Source organism: Varroa destructor, unplaced genomic scaffold (assembly GCF_002443255.2).
Source record: "Varroa destructor unplaced genomic scaffold, Vdes_3.0 BEIS01000003.1, whole genome shotgun sequence".
Classification (NCBI taxonomy): Eukaryota; Metazoa; Arthropoda; class Arachnida; order Mesostigmata; family Varroidae; genus Varroa; species Varroa destructor.
Window position 1 is genome coordinate 13,326,533 of NW_019211456.1, and position 25,061 is coordinate 13,351,593.

The 25,061-nt window shown below is 40.9% G+C and overlaps 2 protein-coding genes and 1 long non-coding RNA gene across 18 annotated transcripts in view; 1 reads left to right on the forward strand and 2 right to left on the reverse strand.

Annotated features, from left to right (window-relative positions):
* The window catches only part of hlk (hulk), a 29,815-nt gene extending 24,479 nt beyond the window's left edge, over positions 1-5,336 (reverse strand). The window contains exon 1 of one of the 4 annotated variants that reach the window (XM_022796952.2): positions 4,889-5,336. In XM_022796952.2, coding sequence (XP_022652687.1) covers positions 4,889-5,099 — 211 coding nt within the window. In that variant the 5' untranslated portion in view covers positions 5,100-5,336. The remainder of the gene's footprint in view (positions 1-4,888) is intronic. The other 3 variants (XM_022796955.2, XM_022796953.2, XM_022796956.2) reach the window with 3 other exon arrangements.
* A 291-nt stretch (positions 5,337-5,627) lies between these two features.
* Positions 5,628-11,820, forward strand: LOC147756545 (uncharacterized). Its single transcript, XR_015323657.1, has 3 exons — positions 5,628-5,825; positions 11,074-11,116; positions 11,256-11,820. It is a non-coding gene; the product is annotated as an uncharacterized LOC147756545 (long non-coding RNA).
* The window catches only part of LOC111246870 (uncharacterized), a 29,087-nt gene continuing 11,423 nt past the window's right edge, over positions 7,398-25,061 (reverse strand). For 4 of the 13 annotated variants that reach the window (XM_086983521.1, XM_086983523.1, XM_086983525.1 and 1 more), the window contains 12 exons: positions 23,091-24,112; positions 22,722-22,865; positions 22,116-22,432; positions 21,627-21,794; positions 19,943-20,062; positions 19,581-19,754; positions 18,670-18,933; positions 18,348-18,524; positions 17,750-17,998; positions 17,207-17,541; positions 16,705-16,803; positions 14,521-16,347 (listed from right to left, as the gene is read on the reverse strand). In XM_086983521.1, coding sequence (XP_086839647.1) covers positions 16,111-16,347; positions 16,705-16,803; positions 17,207-17,541; positions 17,750-17,998; positions 18,348-18,524; positions 18,670-18,933; positions 19,581-19,754; positions 19,943-20,062; positions 21,627-21,794; positions 22,116-22,432; positions 22,722-22,750 — 2,169 coding nt within the window. In that variant the 5' untranslated portion in view covers positions 22,751-22,865; positions 23,091-24,112 and the 3' untranslated portion in view covers positions 14,521-16,110. Of the gene's footprint in view, positions 8,851-10,532; positions 10,630-10,818; positions 10,931-14,520; positions 16,381-16,704; positions 16,822-17,206; positions 17,542-17,749; positions 17,999-18,347; positions 18,525-18,669; positions 18,934-19,580; positions 19,755-19,942; positions 20,063-21,626; positions 21,795-22,115; positions 22,433-22,721; positions 22,866-22,979; positions 22,999-23,078; positions 24,113-25,061 lie in introns of those variants that run through there. The other 9 variants (XM_086983530.1, XM_086983529.1, XR_015323649.1 and 6 more) reach the window with 8 other exon arrangements.

Below are 25,061 nucleotides of genomic sequence, written 5' to 3' on the forward strand. Positions count from 1 at the left end.
AAGTTTTCAACATACGTATGACACTCACCGAGTGCAAGTACGATATGGCATTTATTTTTACTATTTACCTCCGAAACATACTGGTGCTTTAAAAATTTGCTTGACGTCGTATTCAAAACTAAACGTATACTTTTTTTTTTCATCAAATAATCACAGTGAAATGCCTGTCTCGATGTTGCAGAAAAACAACCCCGAAATACATATTCGCTACGAATTTAAGCTTCACCTTCAACGGGCTAAAGTCGTCATAGGACCCGCCATGAACTTCCGCGTTGTCAACTCACTCCCCTTCCCTTCGCTCAAGGTCCCTTTCCCACCTGGCCAACCTACCCCTTGCACCCACGCAACGAACGCAGGCTGCGATTCTGAGTTTACGAGACGCAATCCCCAGGGTACCGATTCAATCGAATTTTCGAGATTGAAGAGGCGACACTTGCTTAGAGGCCTTAACTGAAGAAGCAGCAGCGTAATAATAAAGGTTGCCAAACACCATAAATATGTGGTAATCAGCGTCGTCCAAGTCACAAAATCGATTTCAACGTCTGTCTGCTAATGTTCTCACACTCATAGCTGCCGCACACGAAACATGTTTGTTTTACGTTGTAGAATATGCATGGCATCTATTAATACCATTATTCAGTGCTTCGTCACCATATGATGTCTTCTGTGTTCTAGTTTTATGATCTCACCGTCGCACTGGAGAGTGCGACGATGAGATCGTAAAATCGTGTGCTTAAAGAACCGTCCCCAAGCAACTGACCTCCTTTTTCGTTAATGCCTTTAGGTGTGCTAGCAATGTATGACCATCCTCACACGTTTGTCATGGGTAGAATGTCTTCCTCGCTGAGCACTTTTAGCATGATAGCCCATTTTTGCCGCTGAAAATTGGAAATAAGAGCACCTCGTTGGAAAACAAATTGCCTCCTCAAAGCACAACTATACTGAACATTGAATAAATACTGTTTTCACACCGGAATAGAGTTCGAAGTATTGGAGAACCGCCCACTTATTTTCTACGTACCGGTAATTCACTGCACAGAATTACACTGAAACAGTAAACTTATTTTTCCTTAGAAGTCGACTTTTGCTCTACGGTTTTTTATATATCCTAATCCTAAGCCTAAAGGTACTAATCGTAATACCAGGACACCGGTTTGGTCGAAGAGGGAACTGACGAAATAATATATAATATAATATTCCTTTCTGTGGCTCCTGTGTCTTGCACCAGTAGACCGAGTGACTTCATAGTTACAGGCTGAAAACGTGTAATGACAAAACTATAATTTCAATTGCTTCCGTTCTTTTCGCAGTTATCGATTCAGCGAAATAACTTTGTACGGGAATCGAATCTAGCGTTTCGATCCTAATTAAGTTTTACCTCGGTCTGCCAGTTTTGTTTAGGATTTATGCGGTTTCTGACCAGAGTAATAGTAAAACAGTATTCTGTCTACTCGTATTGCTACTCAGAGGCATAACAGGGAGAACTTCTTTTTTTTACTAGCTGAGGTATTAAACCCAGTTCTACAATGAAGTTATCTGTCAATCGTCAATAAGTACAGAACTGAATATCGGTGCTTGTTGAACTATTGACTTCTGCCAAATCTTATATTAGAGCAATGCATCAGCAACGTGTGATTTTCCTTGCTTTTTGGAACGACGTAAGCTTTAAAGCAACAACTTTTCACCATCGTCAAGTGGAATGGGGGCCGACAGCAGCATAATGGTGCAGCCTCACGGACTTCAGCCTCTTCGTCGGCTTTGATATGTAGGATAGAGCTGAAAATGGGTGGCTCTGCTAATACCGGCCGTCATGGTTTTATGTGTTTTGACTAAATGACATAATTTTGTTATTTCACTTTGTCGACATTTTAGTCGTAGTAAAACGATTCGACTGTCATAGTACCTTCCTCAGAACGCACTCTCTGACCCACAGTCGGCGTCGACATTTCGACGAATACTCGATCTAGGTGCTACAGTGTCTGTAGTGAGGTAGACGGAATATCTGCCTTTGCATCAATAGCATTGTTAGCTTTCTGTTGAGGAACCCACAGCCTGAAGGCTGCATTTTGGTCAGACACAAGCAAATACAGATGCTGAACTGCCCGCCGCCATCAGGGCAACAGTAGTCTAAGAACAAGGAACAGGGGCAAAACGTATAATCTGAAATAGAATTATCGACCCACAGCCGATCGCCTCTTGAGCCAAGAAAAGTTTTCAAGGCGCTTTAGAGCTCTGCCATTTACGAATGCATGCATGCACGTGTATGTGTTCATGCCGCATGCAATGCTGCCCGCTGGACTGTTACAGTTCAGAGTTCTGAAGCCTTTTCGCACAAACGATTGTTCCTTTAACGTAAACTTGTTTGCACTGGTTATCGCACCACGTTTGATACAAATGTCTCTACGTGACTACCGTTTGTGCTTAGTGGAAGATTTGGCGCAAAAAACTTAGGCCCGATCTTTTTTCCGCCACAGTATAGGAACAAGATTCTGCAAAGCTTCAAGATCTGGAAAAGCAGTGATGCTTGGAAAGAAGCAATCAATCATACACGCTTGACGTCTGCGTTGGGACCGAACAATACCTTCTGCGCAATAACTGCACGCAGAAAACATAAACAAACTTACGCTGATCGTCTCAAATATTAAATGGTTTCATATATGATCTTGCTGGCACCCTTTGCGCCAAGCGTACATTGCTACTCTTGTGATATTGCGCGTTAGAAACACAATTAATTAAGTTTATTAATACGATGTAACGCTTATTAAAATGTGATTTGATTCCATCATGAGTGTTGGCCATTTTCACTAGTATATGATGATTAAATTGCTTTCGCGTGCAAGAACAAAGGGAAACATCTAGGTACAACCAAGTAGAGCCTTAAATAACTTCGAATATTATATATCTGCTCCGTAACCACCGACGCTATTCACAGATCGACTATAAAAAGCATCGCTTTGGTACTCAGCTCGCTCATTGCAAAGTACATAGTAATTATCTACAGTGTAATTCGACGCATTGTGAAGAGTTTGCACTCTTGACACGTTATGACACGGGATCGCTATGACAAACTGAATTTGCTGCCTCTTTCAGCCAGGACTCGTAATAGACAGAGGGCTTCTTGCACATCAGGCTTAGGTTGGGCTTAGCGTATTTAGAGCCAACCCCTGGTAACCTGGTCATTTTCCAACATTTTTTCATATCTATACGTGCGAATCAATACTATTAAACGAATTTCTATAGATCTCTCACTGTTTCTCGGCGACCTGTTATTTCATACGTTTCAAGCTTGAAATTCGTTTATATGTTCTCATATACGATGCATAAAATTAGTAACGATAGCAGAATGATATTTGTAGACAAACGTGTGTGAACTATCATTACCCTGTATTGTATACCACACAGCCCGAAGACCTTGGGAAAAATGTCTAAGTTTACAGATGCTCGCTAATAATACCCCAGAAGGGCTCGCCATAGACCAGATCCGCCGTAAAAAAGATAATATACAGTAAATGTCGTACAGTCATCAGCCAAGCACGTGACGGAACACCCCGTGTATTGTGTACGTACCTTAATAATAATACCCTCCTAATCAGGAAGGCGTCTCGCTGCAACATCAGTGATGATCTCGAAGAAGCCAAAAGTAATTTAAAACGTATTTCTATTATGCGTTTAGTCAACAATCCAGAGCAAAAAGGTTACTCTCTAGTATGCGTTCTCGCTCCTTTAATAAAAAGCATTCTCTGCGATTTTTAGGAGGGTTGTTGTTACCTCACTAATATCTGAAAAAACATCTAATCCGAAGTTGGAATATTCTCTACGTGATGTACATACATAGGCACCGGAGGAAATATTCCTAAGTAGAATCCTGCACTCATTCATCGTGCACTAGCTGACTGGTGCCTATCCGGCAATAAACCTGCAGTTTATTAAAATGTATCAATTTTTTCATATGAATTAGTTTTTAATAGTAGTGGATAAAATCAACAAGACGATATCGAACTGATTTTAAACGTCGGATCAATGACCAACCAATAAATTCATGACCACTTAGGAACCCAACATGAAATCATCAGCATGTATACGACCGAGGAGATATATCGAATCAACAAAGTATTGTTTGGCGATGTCTCGTAAAGAGGTCTGTCGTTTTCGAACGATGTTGTTACTGTTTTTTAATGGGTCTTTGGTCCCATCACATAAGGGAGGGGCAGCTAGTTCGGGCTCTGTTAGTCCTCAATGACTGAGAGCTTAGGGTCCTTAAGCCATGCTTTCGCTGGCGTAGGCTGAACTATTCGTTTGCAATGCCAGCAAAATATCTACCGTCCTCAACGTTTAGCTGTTTTCCATTGGTCACAATGCGGACGTATTTGCGGAAAAACCCAAGAATTAAGTCCTAAACATATCGATCATGTTTTGTTTCGTTTTATCTAAAGCGATAAAATCCTCTGTTGAAGCTTGGCTATGGACATTTGGTATAGCAAAGCCGTGAAAACCTCCAAGCAAGTCGTCGCTCAAAAAGTTACTTGTGTAAATCCTGACATATCCATTTGAATGGTGCATTGGTATCTTTTGGTTGACAGTAAAAGGATCACTTAAGAAATCATTGGACCACTTGTGCTCGACGCTTACCGCGCTTGCACTTGAGGTCCTCAAGTGCACAGATAGTGGCAGTAATTCGGTACTAACTAGCCGGCCCGCACACGCTCCACTTAAGTAATACTGAACATGACTTGGTAAATTGCTTCAATTCCCAATTCAACAAGCTTCCTACAAGTGAGTGTTGATCTTTCAGGGAGGAACACGCACGTTTCTCAGATTGCCTGCTCATCGATTTTCCCATAGTTATATTGAACTGGCCTTTTATCGTTGTGGCCATATTGGTACTTACAAAAGAAGACAGCCAGGTACTCCTCGGTTTCAAGCAGCGATTCAAGTTTCTTCCCATTCACTTCAGGTATAACTTCACCATCGTCACCGAGAGGAGTCAATTCCTCCTTTTTTAGGCGCGCCTCTGCGCGTTCGTTAAGGCAAACAAGGATATTTAGGACACCGACCCAAAATATCCCAGTGGTTGCGATATTACCGAGCGGCCTCATCATGGTCGGTCACCCAACCGAGGCTCGCACGGCAGCGGACACACACTCTTCCCTCACTCCAAAATCACGCACTCGAATTAAAAATTCTTCACGCTAACGAAACAACTTATTTACTTGTTCGCTGATTCGTACCGGTCACAGCACTACCAATCTGAATCAGAGAGTCAGCAAGCAAAACAAGCAGAGGGGCTAACTGTTTCCACTAGAACAGCTAGTCCTACGTAAACAGTTAAGGCAGCTCAAGGAAAACAGCTAAGCTACGAATGAAATAGGCCGAAGGCCGTCCCATGTGAACCGATGCGCGGTTCCGGGTTCAGCGAGAAGAGCGGAAAGGCAAGCACTTGGTAAGAAGAAGGTTGCAGTCGTAGAGAGCGCACCGATGCTCACTATCAAAGCATCAACAAGAACCATTTGTGAAGCTGGCTTGCGATCAGAGCGCCATACGGCAACAAAGCCTTCAGCGCTCAACAGCAAGAGCCGTAGATCAAGCGGCTAGTCTTACCTAGCTGCAGGCTAACATACATTCACATAATCGGCAAGGGAGTACGTGATATATCTGTAACAGAGAGTAAGAAGCTCCAGATCAACAACTGTGACATTACGTAGGAAGCTACACGCACACATCCATCGACTAGCCTACATGGTATGGCAGTTTTCGTCGACTAAATACAAACTGCAGGGGCTGACGACGCAAGAGATGCGCGCGAAGCTTAGACAACGACGACGACGGTACGTGAACCAAACCCATATCGTCACCCGTCTGTTTCTACAGCGGTCGTAGCAAACAGAAACAGTTGAGAAAACCGTGGCGGCAGTGGCACGAGCAAGGGAATATGCCGCCGGGCCTAACAGTCAATTAGTGAAGCCAGCTACACACAACTACAGTATTAATTATAATGATATTGTACAATCACTTTTTTTTTGATGAACAAAGCCAGCGAGATGCGAAAATGTTTGCGAAACTTCACTATGCTGAAGTCATAGAATGTAGTCCGTATTAGGCGATCGACAGGACGCGCGATTCATTGTCAAGGTTGCGTGGGAGTTGTGTTGTTGTTGTTGCTGTCGTCGAAACGACGATGCTTCAATGAACGCCTTTCGTGCGTTTTGCTCGACCTGAGTGGGGTAAGCGCAGTGGCACGGGCCCCATCGCAGATTGACGCAGGTTGACAACGTTATAGTATACGACATATACGAATTGGTGCTATAGCTTTTCCCTAGTTTGTTTCACAATGGACGATTGAATAGACCTGGAAACACGGGCATGCACGTTGTCAGCCAAAGATCGAACATTACACGTAAACATACATTATAAGCAAACATAAATTAAGTACGATACAGGCCATACCAACAGGACGAACATTTCAAGCTAGTAGACATCGTGGTATATGATGATACTGATGATGATGTGATCATTTAATGTGATCTGAACTGATCTTGCTGTCCTTCAAGTTTACGCTGGTCTTGTGCCAATCGGCTGCTAAAATTAGTGCTCTTGGCTACTGTGAAGCCGGCAGTGCCTGATGCTTGTTGACTGCTGATATAAACGATGAAAAAAACTCAACAAAAAGAAAAAGAATAGTCTTCTGGTAGAAGCCGACTTTCACGCCTGGAGTGGAAGCTGACCGTGTTTACAGACCACAACCTCCATAACTTTTTATAGTATCGCACAGAGACATAACGTTGTGTCTAGCACTGTGCAGTTCATAACAGAAAATCGTCAATTGACTTCTTTATTTATCAGTGTTGTGTCGTCTATATCGCTGACGAGGCTGGAGGCTAAACTTAGTGACCCCTCATTTTTTTCAACCAGGCAGTAATTGCCGGGAATTATTGAGAGCCATTTTCTGATTAACTACGAAAATTCAAAAAAAAAAGGGAATTAAACTTTCTAAGAAATCATTTTCTTTTAAAAGATGATTTCTCGAGAAATTATTATATTAAGCTTCAAATGCGCTGGTGGTACTGATAGAAGTGTAAATACAGGTGTAAGGTGACACAGCATTTTCAGCCTTTTCCAGGACTCTCTTTGAGGTACCCTTTTTCAGGGGCACCTTGTTTCTGGGTAGCATTATGATTCGTACAGCAAATTAAAGGTTTCAATCTAGTCGCGTCGTCTTTCAAAGCCTGCTTGCCTTCAAGTAAACAGTTAGGCTCAAAAAATAGCTATATTTTTTTAAAAAAATTAAGTAAAATTAATTTTAAAAAATTTAAATAACCATAAATATATGAATTATTACCAAAGCGATAACATATTACAAAACTTAATGTAAATATTTGATACCGCTTTATTAGATAATTGTATACCATGGGCGTGTCTATGAACACGTTTCAAAATATCAAGTACATTTATTTACACATGGTCATAGGATGCATTATTCTCATCACTGTTTATCTATTGATTTTGAATAATGGCGAAATGAGTGTTAGTAAAATGTTTCCAATAAACGTTTACCTAAGGAACTATTGTGTCTTTAAAGCAACCTTAAAGACTCGGGAACAACAAAGAGTATCTAAAATATTTAAAAACAGAGCAATGTAAAATAAATAGGTAACAGTGTATTCGACCTAGGTCGCGGCGAATCATTCTACGAGGTAGAATCTTGAAGGTTTCTTTTTAACTTACCCCATCGAATTCGAGGCATTGATGTTAAAACTATATATAGGCTTCCCTATGCTACCATTTCCAGAGATAACCTTTTTCGTTTGGGAACTTAAACTATTTCTATGCCGATTGATGTCAATATCTCACTATCAGCTGTTTCACAAAAGCGTAACTTTTTTCTGCTGCCTCGTAACTCAACAGTTCTTTACTATCGAAGGCATACATATATTAACAAGGCTTAATTTGTAGGCACGTATTAGCTTTATTACCTACACCTCCGCAATGTACTGCTGTTGCATCTTACAATATATAGCCAATCTCATTAAGACGATACCAATTATTGACCAATCTCAGGTACAATATGAAAAAGATAACCATGGAAATAAAGACTGGCAAGTAAATACTTGTACACGGCCATTCTAGATGACTGATTAGGGTACGCTAGCCGTGTTTATTTTCACCTGTTGGTGCATCAAACACCATTTTTTCTAATTTATGCTTCCTTTAATCGCGCTTGGACGAGCGGCTTTTTAGGCATCAGCACGGTTCATTGCTGCGCTCTTCTGATGCCAGGTCTTCAGCTCTTCATAGGAAAAATCCCAGTAGCTTCGCATAATACAGACGGATTTTTGTAAGACCTACCCAGATATTCGTAGAACCTGTTAGACGTAGACAGGAATCTAGTTCGTAATACGATTCGGTAGTTCTTTAGAGAATCGACAGGGGAAAAACTGGAAGAACGAATGCTCTTTTGAGGAGGCTGACGACGACGACGACGACGACGAGGAGACATCGGCTTAATTTTTGGAGGTTCCATGGCCGTGAAGGAGAAGAAGCGCAGCTATAGAACAATATATGACGTCGCCGAGATCTTAAGAATACTACAGGAAATTTTTAGTAGACTCTATGATATTTGTGTTGTGTATTCCACGAATGGCTGTGAGCCGACTTGGATGAAATAGCGCTCCCTTACCAATGAATTTACATTTAACGAACTAAGAAAAACACCTAAGAAGCTAGTACTGCGCAGAGGATTTTTTGGTTGATACTTTCACGGGATTTATGGCTGCCAGCAGACGTCGAAAATGCTATGGCACTGTAATCGCTTTACGAAGTGCCAGCTGCTGCTGCTGGACCTGTGTGCGGTGCCTGTCGATGAAGAAAGATAACTCGAAGTTAGAAAAGTTGTACCTATTATGCATAATAGTACGTATCTTTACGGTGTGCGGAAAACTATCAGGACAAACTGATCTTGCCAGTGGGTTCATAATCATTAGCTCGACCTGTTTTGTCAAGATCATTTAGGTTGTGCTGTTCTGTGAATTTCTCTGTACCTTAGTGAGAAATTATAATTTCTCTCTAAGTGTATTCTGAGCGATATCACCACCTCAATTTTCCGGGGGAACATTTCCAATGCGGCTATTTTTTCTCCGGTGATGTCCTCAAATTGTGCCGTCAGAAATTTGATTTGTTTCACAGATTCTGACGTCTAATGCTACGGCTTCTTGTGTAGCGCCGAACGCTGGTTATGTTTCTACTAATATATAAATGACAGACATTTGAGTTAGCGGAAAGAAAGACTGGAGAATCAGTGAAGAAGTCGGAGTCATCAGCCATACATACATACATATATATGTAACCGCATTCAGTTACGTGTGAAAAAAACCTTCGCCTGATTGGCATTAGTCTATTGTTAGTTAATCTTCTACAAGGTACATTAAAACCTGCCATTGAAGCTAACAATGATTTGTTTTAGATTTAACTTTGAGGCATTTTGCAGTATAGTAGTAATTTAGTGAAGTATTCAACCATAAGTTGATCATGTTTGTAATAGAATGGATGGCAAATAGGCGTAGGTTTTCGAATCCAAGGCGGCAAAATGATCAAGGAGTAGAGAGTTCAGATCAAATATTGTGACTATTATAGCTACACTAAAATAAAGCAACAGATTTGGGGTTAAAAACAATGACTGATACTTCCTGAATGTATACTTAATTGTTTAATAATTTGCCTGGAATGCGCCGAAAATGAATATTTCCGTCCAAGGGAAATGACCCATTTCGTCGACAAATGAAATGGCCAAAATTCCGACCCTTTGAAATATTTCGCTTTAAATATAAATAAAAAAAAGAACATTAATAATTAATCTAAAGCTAAAAATTTAGTCCGCTTATAAATTATATGTTAAGAGCGTTTAATGACAAAATTGTTATTATCAACTAAATTATCAAAATATACTATTAATTTGTGTTAGTTCCAAAGGATGAGCCCCGTTTCCATGAACGCTTCGAATTGTGGCCAATTAGTCCTATCGGTTACTACAAAGTATTTGTTAAGTAGTAAGGAATACGCCCCTAAATATTTAGTAATTAGCATCATAATATTCAAACGAAATATATTTAGAAAGAAAAAAAACAGCTTTTAGCGACACAAAAAAGTGGCCAATGCCGATCCGGGTATTCAGGACTGTACACGGCTGGATAAGTGCGCCAGTTACTGAATATATTTTTAGATTGCACTCTAACAATTCTTATAGACAGTAAAAGCTGTTGAAAAAATATTTTCACCAATTAAACATATGTATTGAAATTAGCTAGAGCATAGCATCAACAAGGATTGCCTCTGATTTTGACGCCATTTTATTACTGGCGGTCATTTTGAACGCAGGTGGCCGACTGACTGGACCATGATCAAGCATCTTTCAAACAACGTTTACTAATAATAACAGAGGGCAAATTGTGTGACCTTCAGCATATATTGATCATAAAAATCCTACCATATAGATGGTACCCTCTGCAATCTGTTCGCAAGCAGTCCGATTTTGTACTTACCATTTCCAGATGTCGCTTATTAAATACCGTATGTATACAGAGTTGCAATCGAATCAGTGATGCGTATCGAGCAATTTAGCAAACAGCTCTGTGATACCTTTAATTTCAAAAAAAAAAATCTCAAATAGTACGAATTTAATCGACAAGAAAAAGAAGCTTGAGCCGGAGAAAAATTCTCTTAAGCGTCAATAGAAAATAAGATACCAACGAACAATTTACTTATCGTTATAATTATCGACATGGATTACTACGGCCAGATTATAACATTTATCTGTAACATACTAACTTGCGGTAAAAAAAAAATAGTAAATATTAATACACGAAACACTCTGGTCATATTTAGGGCGACGTGTGCATTTTGTGGGGTAACAGCAAACTGCTGTTTCTGACGCAATAATCTGAAACGAACGAACAAACAAACTAAAGTTAGACTTAGGCTGGACATATCCCAGCCGGAAAATGTACGAACCAGTCGTTAATTGTAGAGAGGAGCTTGTTCATATTTCTCTAATTATATATCTTTTTTTTTTGCCATTTTCAGCTATTCTCTCTACGCAAACAAGTCCTCCGAATTACCTTTCCAGGTCAGCATTAAGGACCTACCTCTACGCGGTGTCTTGCTAACGAGACAAAATAGCGTAAACTTTGTCTGCTTTTTACAAAATACTTATTCATGACTAGCTAAAGCAAATCTATTCCGGCCCTTGCTTTGCTTACTTCCAGGTAACATAATGACAACAGCATGCAGGATCGACCTTAAATCTATAATGCCACTTGTGGTCGGTGGTCTCTACAAACAGCATTTTTTTCTAAAACGACTAAGTTAAGAGGTAATAACTAGAGATTAATCGTTCATCCGACTTGCTGGATCGCACATAATCACCGGCACAATCCGTATAATCCGTAAAAATATAATCCACGTATGTACGATTTCAAGTTCTTCTCACTCTTAGCTCGTTCTCCCACTCGTACTATGATGGTATTCCCTTGAATTCGTTTTTAATTGCCCGACTTAAGCTATACGAGAAAAGAAGTCCTCAAATCGACCTAGCCTTAACATTTTTTTTGTTAATTTTAATCAGTATTTTGTTTCTCTACCTTACACAAGCCGGGTACTAGCTGTCAGTTTACTTGGACCCGACATCATCGTACACTCAACGTGAGATGTATTTTTCTCAGACTGGACAAACTTGTTTGTTTATTGCTAAGCTAAATTCTGAGGCTATTTTGAGTTTATGCTTATACGAATTTATGTTCTACCCAATTTATGTATGATCTACGTGCGGTCAGTTTATTCGATAGATTCGACGCGCCTTTGACGCGTGCAGGTGTACCTAGCATTGGCTGAAGACTGGCTGAATTCAGACAACTTCATTCGATGTTGGCCGATGGGCAGCTCAAGATATGGAGCGTTGCTAGGACACCAGCAAAGACATCAGAAGGGAAGATCAGTCTAGCAATATTTTTATTCTACCCAGCTTATCCTTTCACGAGCCACTTTCTGAATAATTTAATCCCTGCTGACACTCGTGTGACCAGGTTTAAGACATTTAAGGCTCCTGCATTGTGATAACCTGTAAGCACTTAAGGTACTCTGGCTACCTTAAGTCTATATGGGTGAGTCTTTAGGAGGAAAACACTTGTGTGAAACAGACGTAACTTTGATTTTCTGGCATTCTCGGTTAACATCAAATCTGGTTGGAATCGCACCGGTTGATTTTATCATATGCTTATGCACACAGGGTCAAATGGCCTCTTGGCAAACAGTGAGATCAAAATGAATAGCTGTATTAAGGAAGACGTTCGATCGGTTATAAACAGCTATTTTTGAACGGAAATATTCGTTCATTCCTAAATGCATGAAATACTTAGAAAGTTAACCTATAGCACAGTATACGAAGCATGTAAAACTTAAGTCTATTGTGTTTAAACTGTGTTGTGTTACATTACTTTTGACAGCCTACGTTCAAATTATTATGCTGAAATGTGTGTATTATTACATTTAACTATCGTTTATCGCTGCGAAACCTCTTTGCATCATGCTTGAAGCAAGTGTGCCTTGAAAACTTCTGAAAATGTATTTTAAAGTTACCCTGATCACCTCATTTGCTTATTGTCATAAGAACTTTCTAGGCGCTTAATAGATGGAGGTATAGTTCAGTCAAGCCTGTACTTCATATCAGTCTCCACATCGGGATCAGCTGTTGGCTCGTAAACGGTGTTCTTCCCGGCGTCTTCGGATTGGAAAGTTGATTTTGAAATTATTAGCTAACGGGTCGAACACACAAGTTTCCTGAACGGTTTTTTGAAAATGCAGAACGATGCTACAAAAAGATCACCTCGAATTATAAGAATTAGTTCGGCCGCCTTTTTGAGTTTCCTGTTTGGTCCATCGTTCCTTGTGGGCCTTACTTTACTTGCCCGAAACGCAGACATTCTCCTGCTGTTTCTGTCAGCTCCTTTTTTGAGGTACCCTGATGCATCACTTACGTCCAAAGAACAACTTCTCTTCCAGACACCTCGGGTTATAAAATTGTTACGATTAAAGATCGCTTCTTAGTGTCGTTTAAGCGCTGCAAGTCGCTCGATTGGCACGATATTCATTACCTTCGTCAATGCTAAAAGTCCTATTCTATAGTCAGAGTCCACAATAGAAGAAAGAAAGGCATGCCACACTTCGTCATCAACCAAAAACAAATTTCTTCTTGGTCGAACGTATGAAAAACAAAATAGCTTACCACAAGACTATATAATAATAATAATAACAGTCACCGACAATAATCACTGGATGGCCTTATAACGCTTCGAAATTGTTTTTTACACGTTTGTCGGCAAGGTATCGATGTCGTCAGGTCATCATCTGGCCTGGCGCGTCTAGAAATAAAGGCTGTCTACCAGGTTTAGGTAGCGCAGTTTTTGAGATGCTTTCTATAACTCACTGTATTTTGTCGTAGTAAATCATAATATGGTGACTCATTGATTGTAATACAATCATCTCAGGCCTTTCAGTATCTACCTATCCCGATTCGCTGAAACGGTAGAAATTCGAAGTAGAGATTACGGTAGTTGTCGGATTTAGACAGAGTATCAGCGGTATTCGAAAATACAGCGGCGGCTAGTGAAATCAGTGAGAGAAGAAACCAATACTTTTCTACTTACTGACGTATACCTAATAAGCTACATTTTATAGAAAAAAATTGCCTGCGACATACAGATGTGTCCCTGAATTTTTCCTGTGTAAACATTGCACATGCTAAACAGGACAAACGTACTAGTAAAGGCGAAGTATCCGGATGACTATTTTTTGTTCGGTATTTAAAATGTACATATAGCATAACTGTGGAATATTTATAGCTCGTTCTCAATTAATATTAAAAATATGAATTTTATGGATTTTGAAAAATTCATTCCTCGAGTATGTCTATGCCCCATTATCTGAAGCTATGCTAACGCCAGTACCGAAGGTGGCATTGGAAATACAGATATTCATTTTAACTATTATTTGATGCAACTTATTGACTATCTTTGCTACACATTTGTACAACAACCAAGCGCCAAATCCGTCAACAAGTCCTCCTCAATCGTAGGACACTTACTGCTAGTAAATGATAGGCCTACCTAGCTCCTATACTTGCTTCAATTGTAAGCCTAATTTTTTGCCCGGCCAAGATACAACTGTGACCCTTACCTTACTTACCTAGTCGTCATTTGAAAAGGACACGGAAATCGTGTAGTTAGACGTCTGCACTACGCCGGGCCGTAACGGAAACAACATCTTTCCAGCGATTACACGGTTACTGATTTCTTAGCTACGATAAGATTAGCTAACGCTTAATAAATACTACGGCAATTCAATAGCTAGAATAGATAATATTTAGATAATATTTAGTTAGTTTAGAAGACTAACTATTTGATGGTTATATTCATCGTAAGATTATGACTTGAATATAATTTGCCCCGAACGAGTTTAACGTACGACACATACCAATAATTATATCCTTCCGTATTATTATTATTGTTATTATTTCAAGTAATAATATTCTAATTTACGAAATATATGTAAATATGTGTGATAAATAAGTAGAAGTTTAGTAGTCGTCTTTTTGTTTGACAGTCATCACAGCGTCTTTGGTAGCTTGTATGCCGGCCAGAGGGTTAGAGTGATCCTCGCATTATCATTATCTTGAGGTTTTTGCACTTTATTTTTTCTTTCATATTATTTTGTTATTACGTATTATTATTTGTATGTATATATATATGTATGTATATATATATATATGTGTGTGTGTTCCCTACTCCTTGTAGTTTTATTTGTTGGCATGTTTTTGTGAGTCGTTGATTCTCTCCCTGTTGTCAGCAGTTTTCAGTTGAGAGGGGGCACTTTGTGAAGCATCATATTGGGTTTTGTGTGGATATTGTGCAGACACTATTTCCTTACAGCGAATTGAAAGTAGCGAACGCGTATCTCCTCTCCGCGGTAATATAATCATATATAGCTATATATTAACTAAGCCGAACAAAACTTCTTAAAAGGCTGTTGCAGACGCGGAGGAGATCTTCAGCTGGTTCATGCTTAGCTCTCCTGGGGTCGGATTATGACTGGTCATTTTTCATTGTTCCAATTCCGCCGGGCCACCGATGTAGGTTAGCTCACATTGTAATCAAATGTGATACGCACTTTGTTGTCCTGTTTCGGCCATATAAAAAGGACATGAAACCATTGTTTTTTCGACAGCCAATCGGCAACAGGATAAGATCTAATGTTTCTTTGCACACCGTTAGTGATCGGCAAAATGTTTATTGAAGACTTGAACCTGTGCTTATTGAAATGATGTTACAGGGAATCACATCACTGGTTAAAGTCGAGAGTTGGCATCGAGTAATGCCAATATTACGATATATAGCCTTGGATAGAACGAAGTCAGAGTTATTAAGGGATGTCCTAGCAGCAGTATATTGAATGAGACACGGCCAACAGCTCAAAGTCATTACCATTTATTCTACGCTTCGCACATTTCTCCTACAAAAAAAAGTCATAATAATAAATTATTCAGACGTTTAATACATTTGTATCAAATCATTTGAAAAGCTGTTAAGCCAGACAATGAGATACTGTCATCGTGCCGTCAAACAGAACTGCTAAAGGCTAGAAAGTCGGGCGCCGTCATCATGTGTAATTACAGGCCCGATTCCGTCACAACCGCAGAAGTCGCCAAGTGGCAGTAAACTCAACCTGTCACTGGGTTTTCTCATTCCAACCGGGTGCATCAATATAATATACCAGTCGTATAAATATACTAATATATCTGTGATTTTACAACTAGTAAGTGATTTGTTAAAAATCGGCTTTCACTTCTAACGGCGCCTATGTGACCGTTCATTTACTAAATATCAATACACTTTTTTGAACTTACCCGAAAAAAAAACCTATTTTCTCACATTGTTTCTAGCCATATCTCGAAATAGTATAGTTTTTTAGACAATAATATAGGTAAACTGAATCACATGTAATTCTGTTACTTGGGACGCCTGCCCTGAAATCGCTCCTACAAGCGTCACATGTGGAAAATGATTGAGATCATTCGTCAGCGTAACATCCAGTAGCGTCGTCCGAATTCTTACAAATCTGCGCCGACGGACTGAAGATAAGCTCCAAGGGGCAACGCATTACTTTTGGTAAGCCAGCTGTACAGTACAAAAAATGCCGGCAGTCCAATGGATGCGGAAATAGACCAAAATCCTTTGGGCAGGTCAACGGGATCGGAGAAGGCGTCGTTGTCGACGCAACAGGATACAGAAAACGTCCAGAATTCACCTAGAAATAGGACGTCGGGGTCCTTGTCACTTACTACAGAGTGATTAGTTGCTTGGTTTATCGACGTATTTGTATACATTTGTCACAATTGGAAGTCTACCCTATAATTAGACCGTATTTAAGTTTATTCGTTACTTTTTTCAATTTCTTTGTGTTAAGTGACCTTGTGTTAGTAAATTGCGTCTTTCTGTTACTATTTAGTTACAATCTATGTAGTGACAATTGAATCCTATGAATAAATGCATTCTAGATGTTTACGCTTTTACTCTTTCTTTCCTTAGGCAAAGTTCTTTAGGCAAAGACTGCACCATCCTATGCATTAAGTGGTGAAGAGGTCATTTACCTTGACACACTTACCTCGTCTTCATCAGAATCCTCTATCTCGATGTCATTATCTTCTTTGTCCGCCTCTTCAGCAAGCTTTTTCAATTCTTCGTCGTCCTCTGCTGAGTCTTCCTAGAAAAATCCGAAGTACTTCACATGAAAATATCGATACAAGGTAGGCTATACTTCAGCGTTACGTCGATCGAGAAGTAGGTTTTAGCGAATCAAAGGAAAACTCAGAATCGATCCTTTCATGTTCGCTCTGGTCAACTAATGTAAATTACGAACAATGAATTGCCTTTAATTTTTAGTTGGTTTTTAACTAAATAGAATAATTTTAGACCGTAAGAAATCTACGGGAATAACTAATCATCTATTAGCTAATAAGTCCAGCCAAAAAGTAGTTACTCATCGATCATAAACGCGGTGATTCCCAGTAGAGCCTATTAATATCGGCGGACACTTTATTAAGATGGCCTAGACAGAGTGCTTCGGAATCGACCTAGTTTTAGTTCACTTTTGTCTTTTCCCTTACATCGTCGTCATCATCAGTGGCAGTCGAAGTAGTTGCGAGTGGGCGTTTGTATTGTGCTAATGGTTGTCGGAGCGGTGGTAAAGCGGTGTCAAGCGGCTTCTGGCCGAACGACTGCCGATTGTAATTTGTAGCATTCTCCTGGACAACCTGGCGTGTCCGCACCATAAACTCCTTGGACGCTGGCGTCTGCTCGCCTTCACCCTTATCGGAAATCGATCCTTTTTTATCCTCCGAAACTGGCTCTATCTCTTGCCAATTTTCGCAACGTTCTTGAAATACGCAGATAGGTTGCGCGTGATTCCAGTCCCCATTTTGGCATCGCAGGATTGAATGGCCTACCACAATGCAAAGTATTAGGGAACACAATTGGTTAGCGATTTATGTTAAATATGCGAGGTATTGACAGCGAGAAATATATATAATCCTGCAAGATGAGCATTTTGTACCAATAGAGCTTTACAAAACTTTCTGCTTGAAAGCTCACGTGTGCAGTTGACAAATGGTAAAATAATTATTGAAATATAGTTTGTATTGAGGTCCTACCGAGCAGCCTTCCCGGCGGATCGCAAGCGAACACCGCAAGATCACCTTCGACCATATAGCGTAGGCCTTCACGAGCCTCAAAACCACCGCATCGTGCCTCTCGCGTCATAATTCTAACGGAACGCGTTTCGAACACAAGATTCGATACATTCGTTGTACAAATAAACTCAGCGTCGAACTTAGGTCCCGTGTTAAAAGAAAGCACCTTGGCGACTGCTGAGCTGTCCTCAGCCTCTGAAACATTATATACTTTACGCTAATAGCTTTAAGTTTTTCCTCTCTGATTTCTGATTTGACGTAACGTTTCTGAGCTATCAACAGTCCAGATTCGGAACTGTTAATCCATAGATCAAACATTACGTCGATAGAGTTTCGATTCAAATTATCGGTCTTGCTCTCGCGTACAATATGAATTCTTCAAATCTTGATGCTTTCCATGCATTGAGTCGTATATGTCTTTAAAAGTTAGCAGCTAAAAAGTATACATTAATTCAGATGGATGAAAATTTGTCGCTTTGCTTGTTGAAGTTTTGCAAAAAACACTGGCATAATAACGTCAGGTATGTTTCTTCATTAGTTCAATGTCATCCACAAGTACCTGCTTCAATAATAAACACGGGATTGTGTTCGTCTAGTACTGTGTAGTTGAGTGTAGGCATTAGTTTCATGGGACTGATGCATTTGATCACAACATCAGACCTCGGCTCAACGTAAAGTACACCAAGTGGGCCGAATCGATATGTGAAATCGAAATCCAATACAACTCCTTGAAGAGCTGGAAAGCAAAAAAGTTCGGTGCTTTTAATGGAACAAATATTACAAACAAAAAGCAGCTTTTCTATAGTTTCTGCTAGTTGTGACGTCCGCAGAGGGCTGCGCCTTTTGATGGCAGTCCTCATCGATCTAGTAGTGTCACTCACTTGATCTCTCCGGTACGGCACATACTGGAGGCGGCGATGTCCAATTGCCGTTAATGCACCGGGCTTCCCCAGCACCGATCCTCTGGACACGGCCGAGGTCCAGGCAGTGGAACATAACGTCGGCGCCGTGCGGGAGAACCTCATAGGAAAGAACTCGACTAGAGCTCGCATGGGCGATCATATCACCAGATAATTCAGGTAGTTGGCATGGAAAAAGTAGGCCCCCGTCTTGTGTACCATCCGCCTGCAGTTTACGCCGGTGGCCTGACGCGCAGAAAAAACCAATTTTGATATGGTTTGTAATTGAATTATTCTGTTGGTAGCAAAAAGGAAATTGTTGTAACATGTAATTTTTAGATTGGACGACCACTTATGCGTGTTAAGTGCGTTAGCGACATACATTCTAGTTTATCTTATTGTTGTTAACGTTTCTAAAAAACAAACAATAATTGTAAATTTCGAGAGAAGGTTGCATTGTATTTGTAGCAGTAGTTTCTACAGGGACGATTTAAAGGTCTATTATAATTCTGTCACGCGTACAAGTATTGATAAATATCTCTATGCTGAAATCTGCGACAATCAACGAATTAGCTCGCTACTATTTAGGGTAAGTACTGATCACTGCGACTAAATAGGGTTTGTCTAAGAAGCTGAATCTTAACCGTGCGAATCCTTAGTATGCAGCGAACGTTTTTTTTTTCACCCTTGTGCGTTCTGGAGTTGCAATGACGTGCTACAATCGTACTATAGTCATGTTGGCCACTTCCAGAGGGACTGCAGAGATAAATACCATTTCATAAATATAGTTTACCAAATGTTTTTAACAAATAATTTAAATTGTAGATGCCAAAGAGTACTGACTTGTAGCGAATCAAAAGTTGTGTAAGTAGTGTAAAAGAAAAGGTCTTTACATCCATGATAAGCGCAGATCGGTGCAGAAACGTCCCACTGGCGGAACTGCATGCAGTTTGCAGATTCCGGTCCCAGAAGTATCGATGACGACGGGCATTCAAAATCCACCCTAAGCCATGATGTCTGTGATACGACTAGCCCGCTCGATTTTTCGATCGGGGGACATTGAAGCGCTACGGAAATGGATGAAGTGAGGTACCGCAAGACACTTTTAGATACATACTGGTTCAAGATCGTTGACAGATTAACGGGTGAGAAAGTTATATCTTTGTTTCTGGGTGGTTTGTATTCATAATAATTTTTTCTTAGTATAATTTTTCAGTAGGACCCATAGAGTAAATAATTTAGTTTAAAGACATACGTCTTGAGATGATTCTGATGTGAATGTCGTCCGTCGTATCAGAACAAGTAAACGTGGCATTTGTATCATTTTTAGCTTCGAACTTGACGATTACGGTTACTTGGCCAAACGATACCCTCTCTGAAAGCAAAGACAAAAGACGGTCGCTATCTGCAAGTTATCGCAGTTCAAAACGGTAATTTTTCAATCATTAACGATCGTTCGATTGGTGAACTGAAATACCGAGCTATTGAAATGTGTGTATGGTCTCGTCGGTTTTATACTTCCCACTATGAGATTTCGCTTTTACCGTACAACCTTTCGTTTTTGTCGGCTTAGCGATATTTCGCTACGTTCACACCTTAAAATTGATCGATCTGCATATAGGTAACACTGTTATTTTAATTCTCATGTATAAAACTTCACGAAGTCTCTTACGGCTCGTGTGGTAGCACCCTGGAGCTGTTAATGATACTAAATTTTAAATGAAAATGAAACGAATTTTACCCTTTATTATCATGTTGTTTCATCTGATAACTATTCGAATGTTTAGGGTAAGTTGCTAGTTACTTTCTGCTCGTATTTTTTTTTCATTTGTCGTTAATTAATCGTAGCGATTATCTTTTCTCCATCTCTGTCTAACAACCCCTTTTTGGTCTTTGACAAAAACGACAATTGCAGTAACAATAAGAATGATTTATCCTCCCAGTCACCGGCTCTGTTAGATGCACAGCGTCGTCCCCGTCGCCGTCGTCAGGAACAGGCGATGGACCAATGCAGCTTTGAAAAAAAGACAGTAGGTTAATTTAAAGACAATGCAACAGCAAAGGCCTTACTGCTGTTATAGTAAAATCTGCTATTGCTTCTATCATTTTACGTAAACGGCAAAGTGGTCGCCAGATGACCACTAGCTGAAAGATAGGAACACACAGTCAGTCCAGTAATGTTATATATATAAATGTCATCTTTTTTTTTTTTTTTCAAATATTCGTAGATCAATCACCGATAGCAACTGTATAAACCGATCGTACATGGAAACTAACAGTTTATGATGAGCAAGAAGGTTTAGTGACACAAAACACAATATACAATAGACATGTTGCTGCATGCTTTATACAAATCAGCCCGCTAAGCGGTGTGCCTCTTTTTCTATACTGTGCAACAATTCACTAGATCGTTTGCATGCCCATTAAGTGCATACTCTCTGAATAAATAACAATGAGATGATTACATTACTTAGTTCTGAAGAGCCTGCACCGACCTTTGGAAATAATGCCTGATCTTTTTGGTAGATCGCGCATGGCTTCAGAATGTATTATAAACAGAAAGGTTGAGATTTCTGAGAAAGAAAAGGTGAGACTCCTGAAGTTCTTTTTGCGCAGACCGCTCTTTGCCTCGGAGGTAAAATTCTAATGCTTTGCTACGTTGCCCCTAATTCAAATAAAGATAACTGCCACTGCTTTGATCTAGCGAGAGAAGCATAAATAACCCAAACCTTACACGTTGTAAACCCACTTTTGTCCCCCCACTCGACAATGTAGGATGTAAAAGAATAATGCTACAACTCATTTAGGGCAATGTCTTATGAGTACTGCGCTAGATAGCAGGGTCTAACACAGCCGGTTCTAGGCTGCGCATGACGTCGAGCCTACACAACTTCCAGCAAGCTCATCTGTGTAAGACCATTCTAGACCGGTCCACTTACCTTCGATGAAGACGTGGTCAACTTTGCCCACCCACTGCCAAGACGGACGATAACTTCGACTAAGGGCATGGTAACAACTCATTCGAACTTGAGAGCCAGCAAATACAACGTATTCACCTCCTGGACCCAGAACGTACTCTGTATCAACTAGCGCGACCAAGCGGTTTGCTGAAACAAATAGCCAACGATAAGGAGAACAATTGTGACAGATTTTCATGTCTTGCTAACGCATACGGCGTACCCTGGGAGTTCAGAATTCAAATTATTCATTTACGTTCACTTGATATGATTATTTTCTAGCGTTCACTAACGCTCAAGACTATAGCACCTCACTTGAATGATTTTCCACGCCTATCGTATGTTTCGCGAAGCCTTAAGTAGATCACAGTTTCTATTTGAAGACTCTAATCCTTAAAATCAGTGGCACAATATCGGTCGATTGAAAAAAACTGTTGCTACTTTGCCCGAGTGCAAGTGCTTCCTACTCACAGATGAGAACAGCCTCGCAGTGCGGTATTTTCTCGTCGAACTTTCCATTATTACATCGTACGCTGTTGGAGCCGACGAGGCGGTAAAAACGTTGAATAGGACAGTGAAAACGCAATTCAGAGCCATGAGGGACGTACTCCTCCCCGGTCAGTGGCCGATTGCCGAGATGCACCTTAACTGAGTACGACGATGAGCCTGTCAGGTTGATGTAGCATGGTATGCCAAGCTGCGCCGGCGGCCTAGATTTAGCTAGGGTAGCGAGTCCAACAGTGACTGAGTCGTGCACGGCCAGTACACCTAACCCAACAAAGAGATGACTACAAGCGAACAAGTACAATCAGACCTTTTAGCACAGATCGTACTCGCACGCAGCTGCGGGTCCGCTAGTACACAGAACATAACTCAAACTAATTGTTCAGTTGCGATAATTCCTACTTCATCTGGATAGGCTACTGATGCTGTGAGGCTTCATCTGGGTGCAAAACAAAACCCAGTATCTATATATATAATCCCTGTAAATATGCAAGCTCGCAAATGAAGGTGTCCGAAATCCTTTCTCGAAATATCTTGCAGGATCCGGATGTGCCATAATATAGAATAACTCACCATACGACATAGAGTTGTATAGGCGCCATTGCGCCGCTCTACAGGAAATCCAAATCTTTGATAAGATTCAAGCGCACTTCGATAGAGAATATGGGAGAACTCACTTCAAATCCTAACACAAGTTAAACCGTCCGGGACTTTGCACTGGAACGGCACATCAACAAAATACAGCAATTAATACAAGGGGACGTTTGGTATTTTTCAGCACGGTTTTCGTGACGTCTCTTTCTATCGTTATGATCATTAATGCTAACGGACCTTTTAGCACTAGTACTGTTGCACAGGATCAACTAACTAAATTTCCTTCAATATTCAGCTTCTGCCTGACTGCCTGCCTGTGTTGTTCAGGATGCTTACTGATCAGAGTACCTGTTGTCTTGGCGCGGGAGTAAGTGTGAGCGGACGGATAGATAGATATATGTAGGGATGGACGACAGCCACGACCCCTGTTGCCGCCGATGTGCGCAGGAAAGCGAAGGCGACCGGCGAAGTCCGGTGGGGTCCCTTCCCGTTGGATGCTGTCCGTTGTCACTGTCCCTTCAAGCGCGGGGCCAGTTCACTGTAGTGGCTCGTTTCGCCTTCTCTCTCGACGTGTGTCTTCCCTCAACTATTGCTGCCGGTACTATGGTTGGCGTTGCCGTTACGACCGCTATCGGGACGGGACGGCTACACCTCCGACTCCCGAGGCTTCTGCGCACCGCGCAGTGTGGTCCATCACCACTCCGTTGTCATTCACTTCAGTGCGGCTGTTCCATCCGTCTGCTACGTTATAGACTCTGCTGCTGTTGCGTCCATTACTGTTGATCTTCCGCTAGTGAGCGAAACTGCCCTGTTAAGTTTCCTGTCGATGTGCTCTGTTTTCGATCGTTGTCTCTGCTACATAGTTTATAGTCAGCTACTTGACTGTTCACTCTTCCTTTCCACGATGACAAAGACGATACGTGAAAGGCGTACCGATGAGAGCTCAAAATATGGCTACGGCATAAGGCGTAGCACGGTAGCTGCGGAGAATGGTGTGGCAGGACAGCTCGTTTCAGTGCTCTGCTATGAGTCTACGGTGCTGATTGTCTTAAGGATGGCTTCTGCTTTTTTCCTCGATTAACCTCCAGAACTGTTCACTAATGTGGTCCGATATACTGGTCCGGTGAAATCGCGATGAAGTTGCGGTGTGTTGTCTTGCTCACCCCTTATTGTTGGTGCCATTACGATTTATTCAGCGGTCGTCACAATGGAGTATACGGCCAAAGCTCTGGGCAAACAGGTAAGCGGCTTCTGTAGGCTAGCAGCAACTACAATGCTAGCAAATGCTGCAAGAAAGCAACAACAGGCGGCGCTAGCAGTTCCGCAACATCAGTGTCAACAGCCGACGTACGACAACAAGCCGAAGACGTCTGCAAAAAATAGCGAACGACCATGAGTAAAAACGAAGAGGAGACGATTGAAGGGGAAAACGAGGCAACGAAAACGAAAATATCACCGAAGAAGTGTCACAGCCAGCAAATGGGTGAAGAGACAGCGCCAACGAAAGAAACTATAGCGACCAAAGCTCACTGAATCAGCAACAGTGACGATTCCGACGGTAACAATGACAATCTACCGTCAACAGTGAGCACGACAGGGACATAAAAAGAAAGAGCATAACGATAGGCTGTGGGGGAGCGGGGGGTAGAACTGGACAGCAGTTTTCCGCGTGCGGAGAACAGGGAAGGGGTACGGCAACAAGTTGAACAGGCCGATTGAGCTAAGAATGGACAAAGACGAAGATCGCGACTGAAAAAATATTAGCCACCTAATGAATCCGGCTGCCAGACAGGAGATGCGACGGCCTAGAGGGTGAGACAGACGCGCATACAAATAGTGGTATAACCACCAGTAAATGGTACGGGGATACTATCTAAGTTGCAAAATCCTCAAAGTAACTGACCAAATAGGGTCTAGACACTTCGTCACTCTATTGTCTACGGACCTGGGAGAGCCTAGGTGCCTAGACTAATACAGCTTTGACCCATACGTCAAACAAAATCACATAGAAACAAACGAAAATGTTCAATACAGATTTTTGAAATGGCCTAGACGCGTCAAATTGTTTTGGCGTTATACAGTTTAGTATCCAGATGGTTAGCTAAGCTAAATCTCACACACTAAATAGAATGCGAAAGCGTTTCATTATAGAATAAAAACAGTCAAGGCAATCTTTGGATGTGTTTTCTTGTCAGAAGCTTATGACAGATCAAGATGCAGTCTTATGTAGTTGAGCATTCATTTCAGTTGAGACATACTGAAATCTATCAGAAGAAAAACACGAGTATACGATATTTTGAACTCCTAAAAAATCGTAGA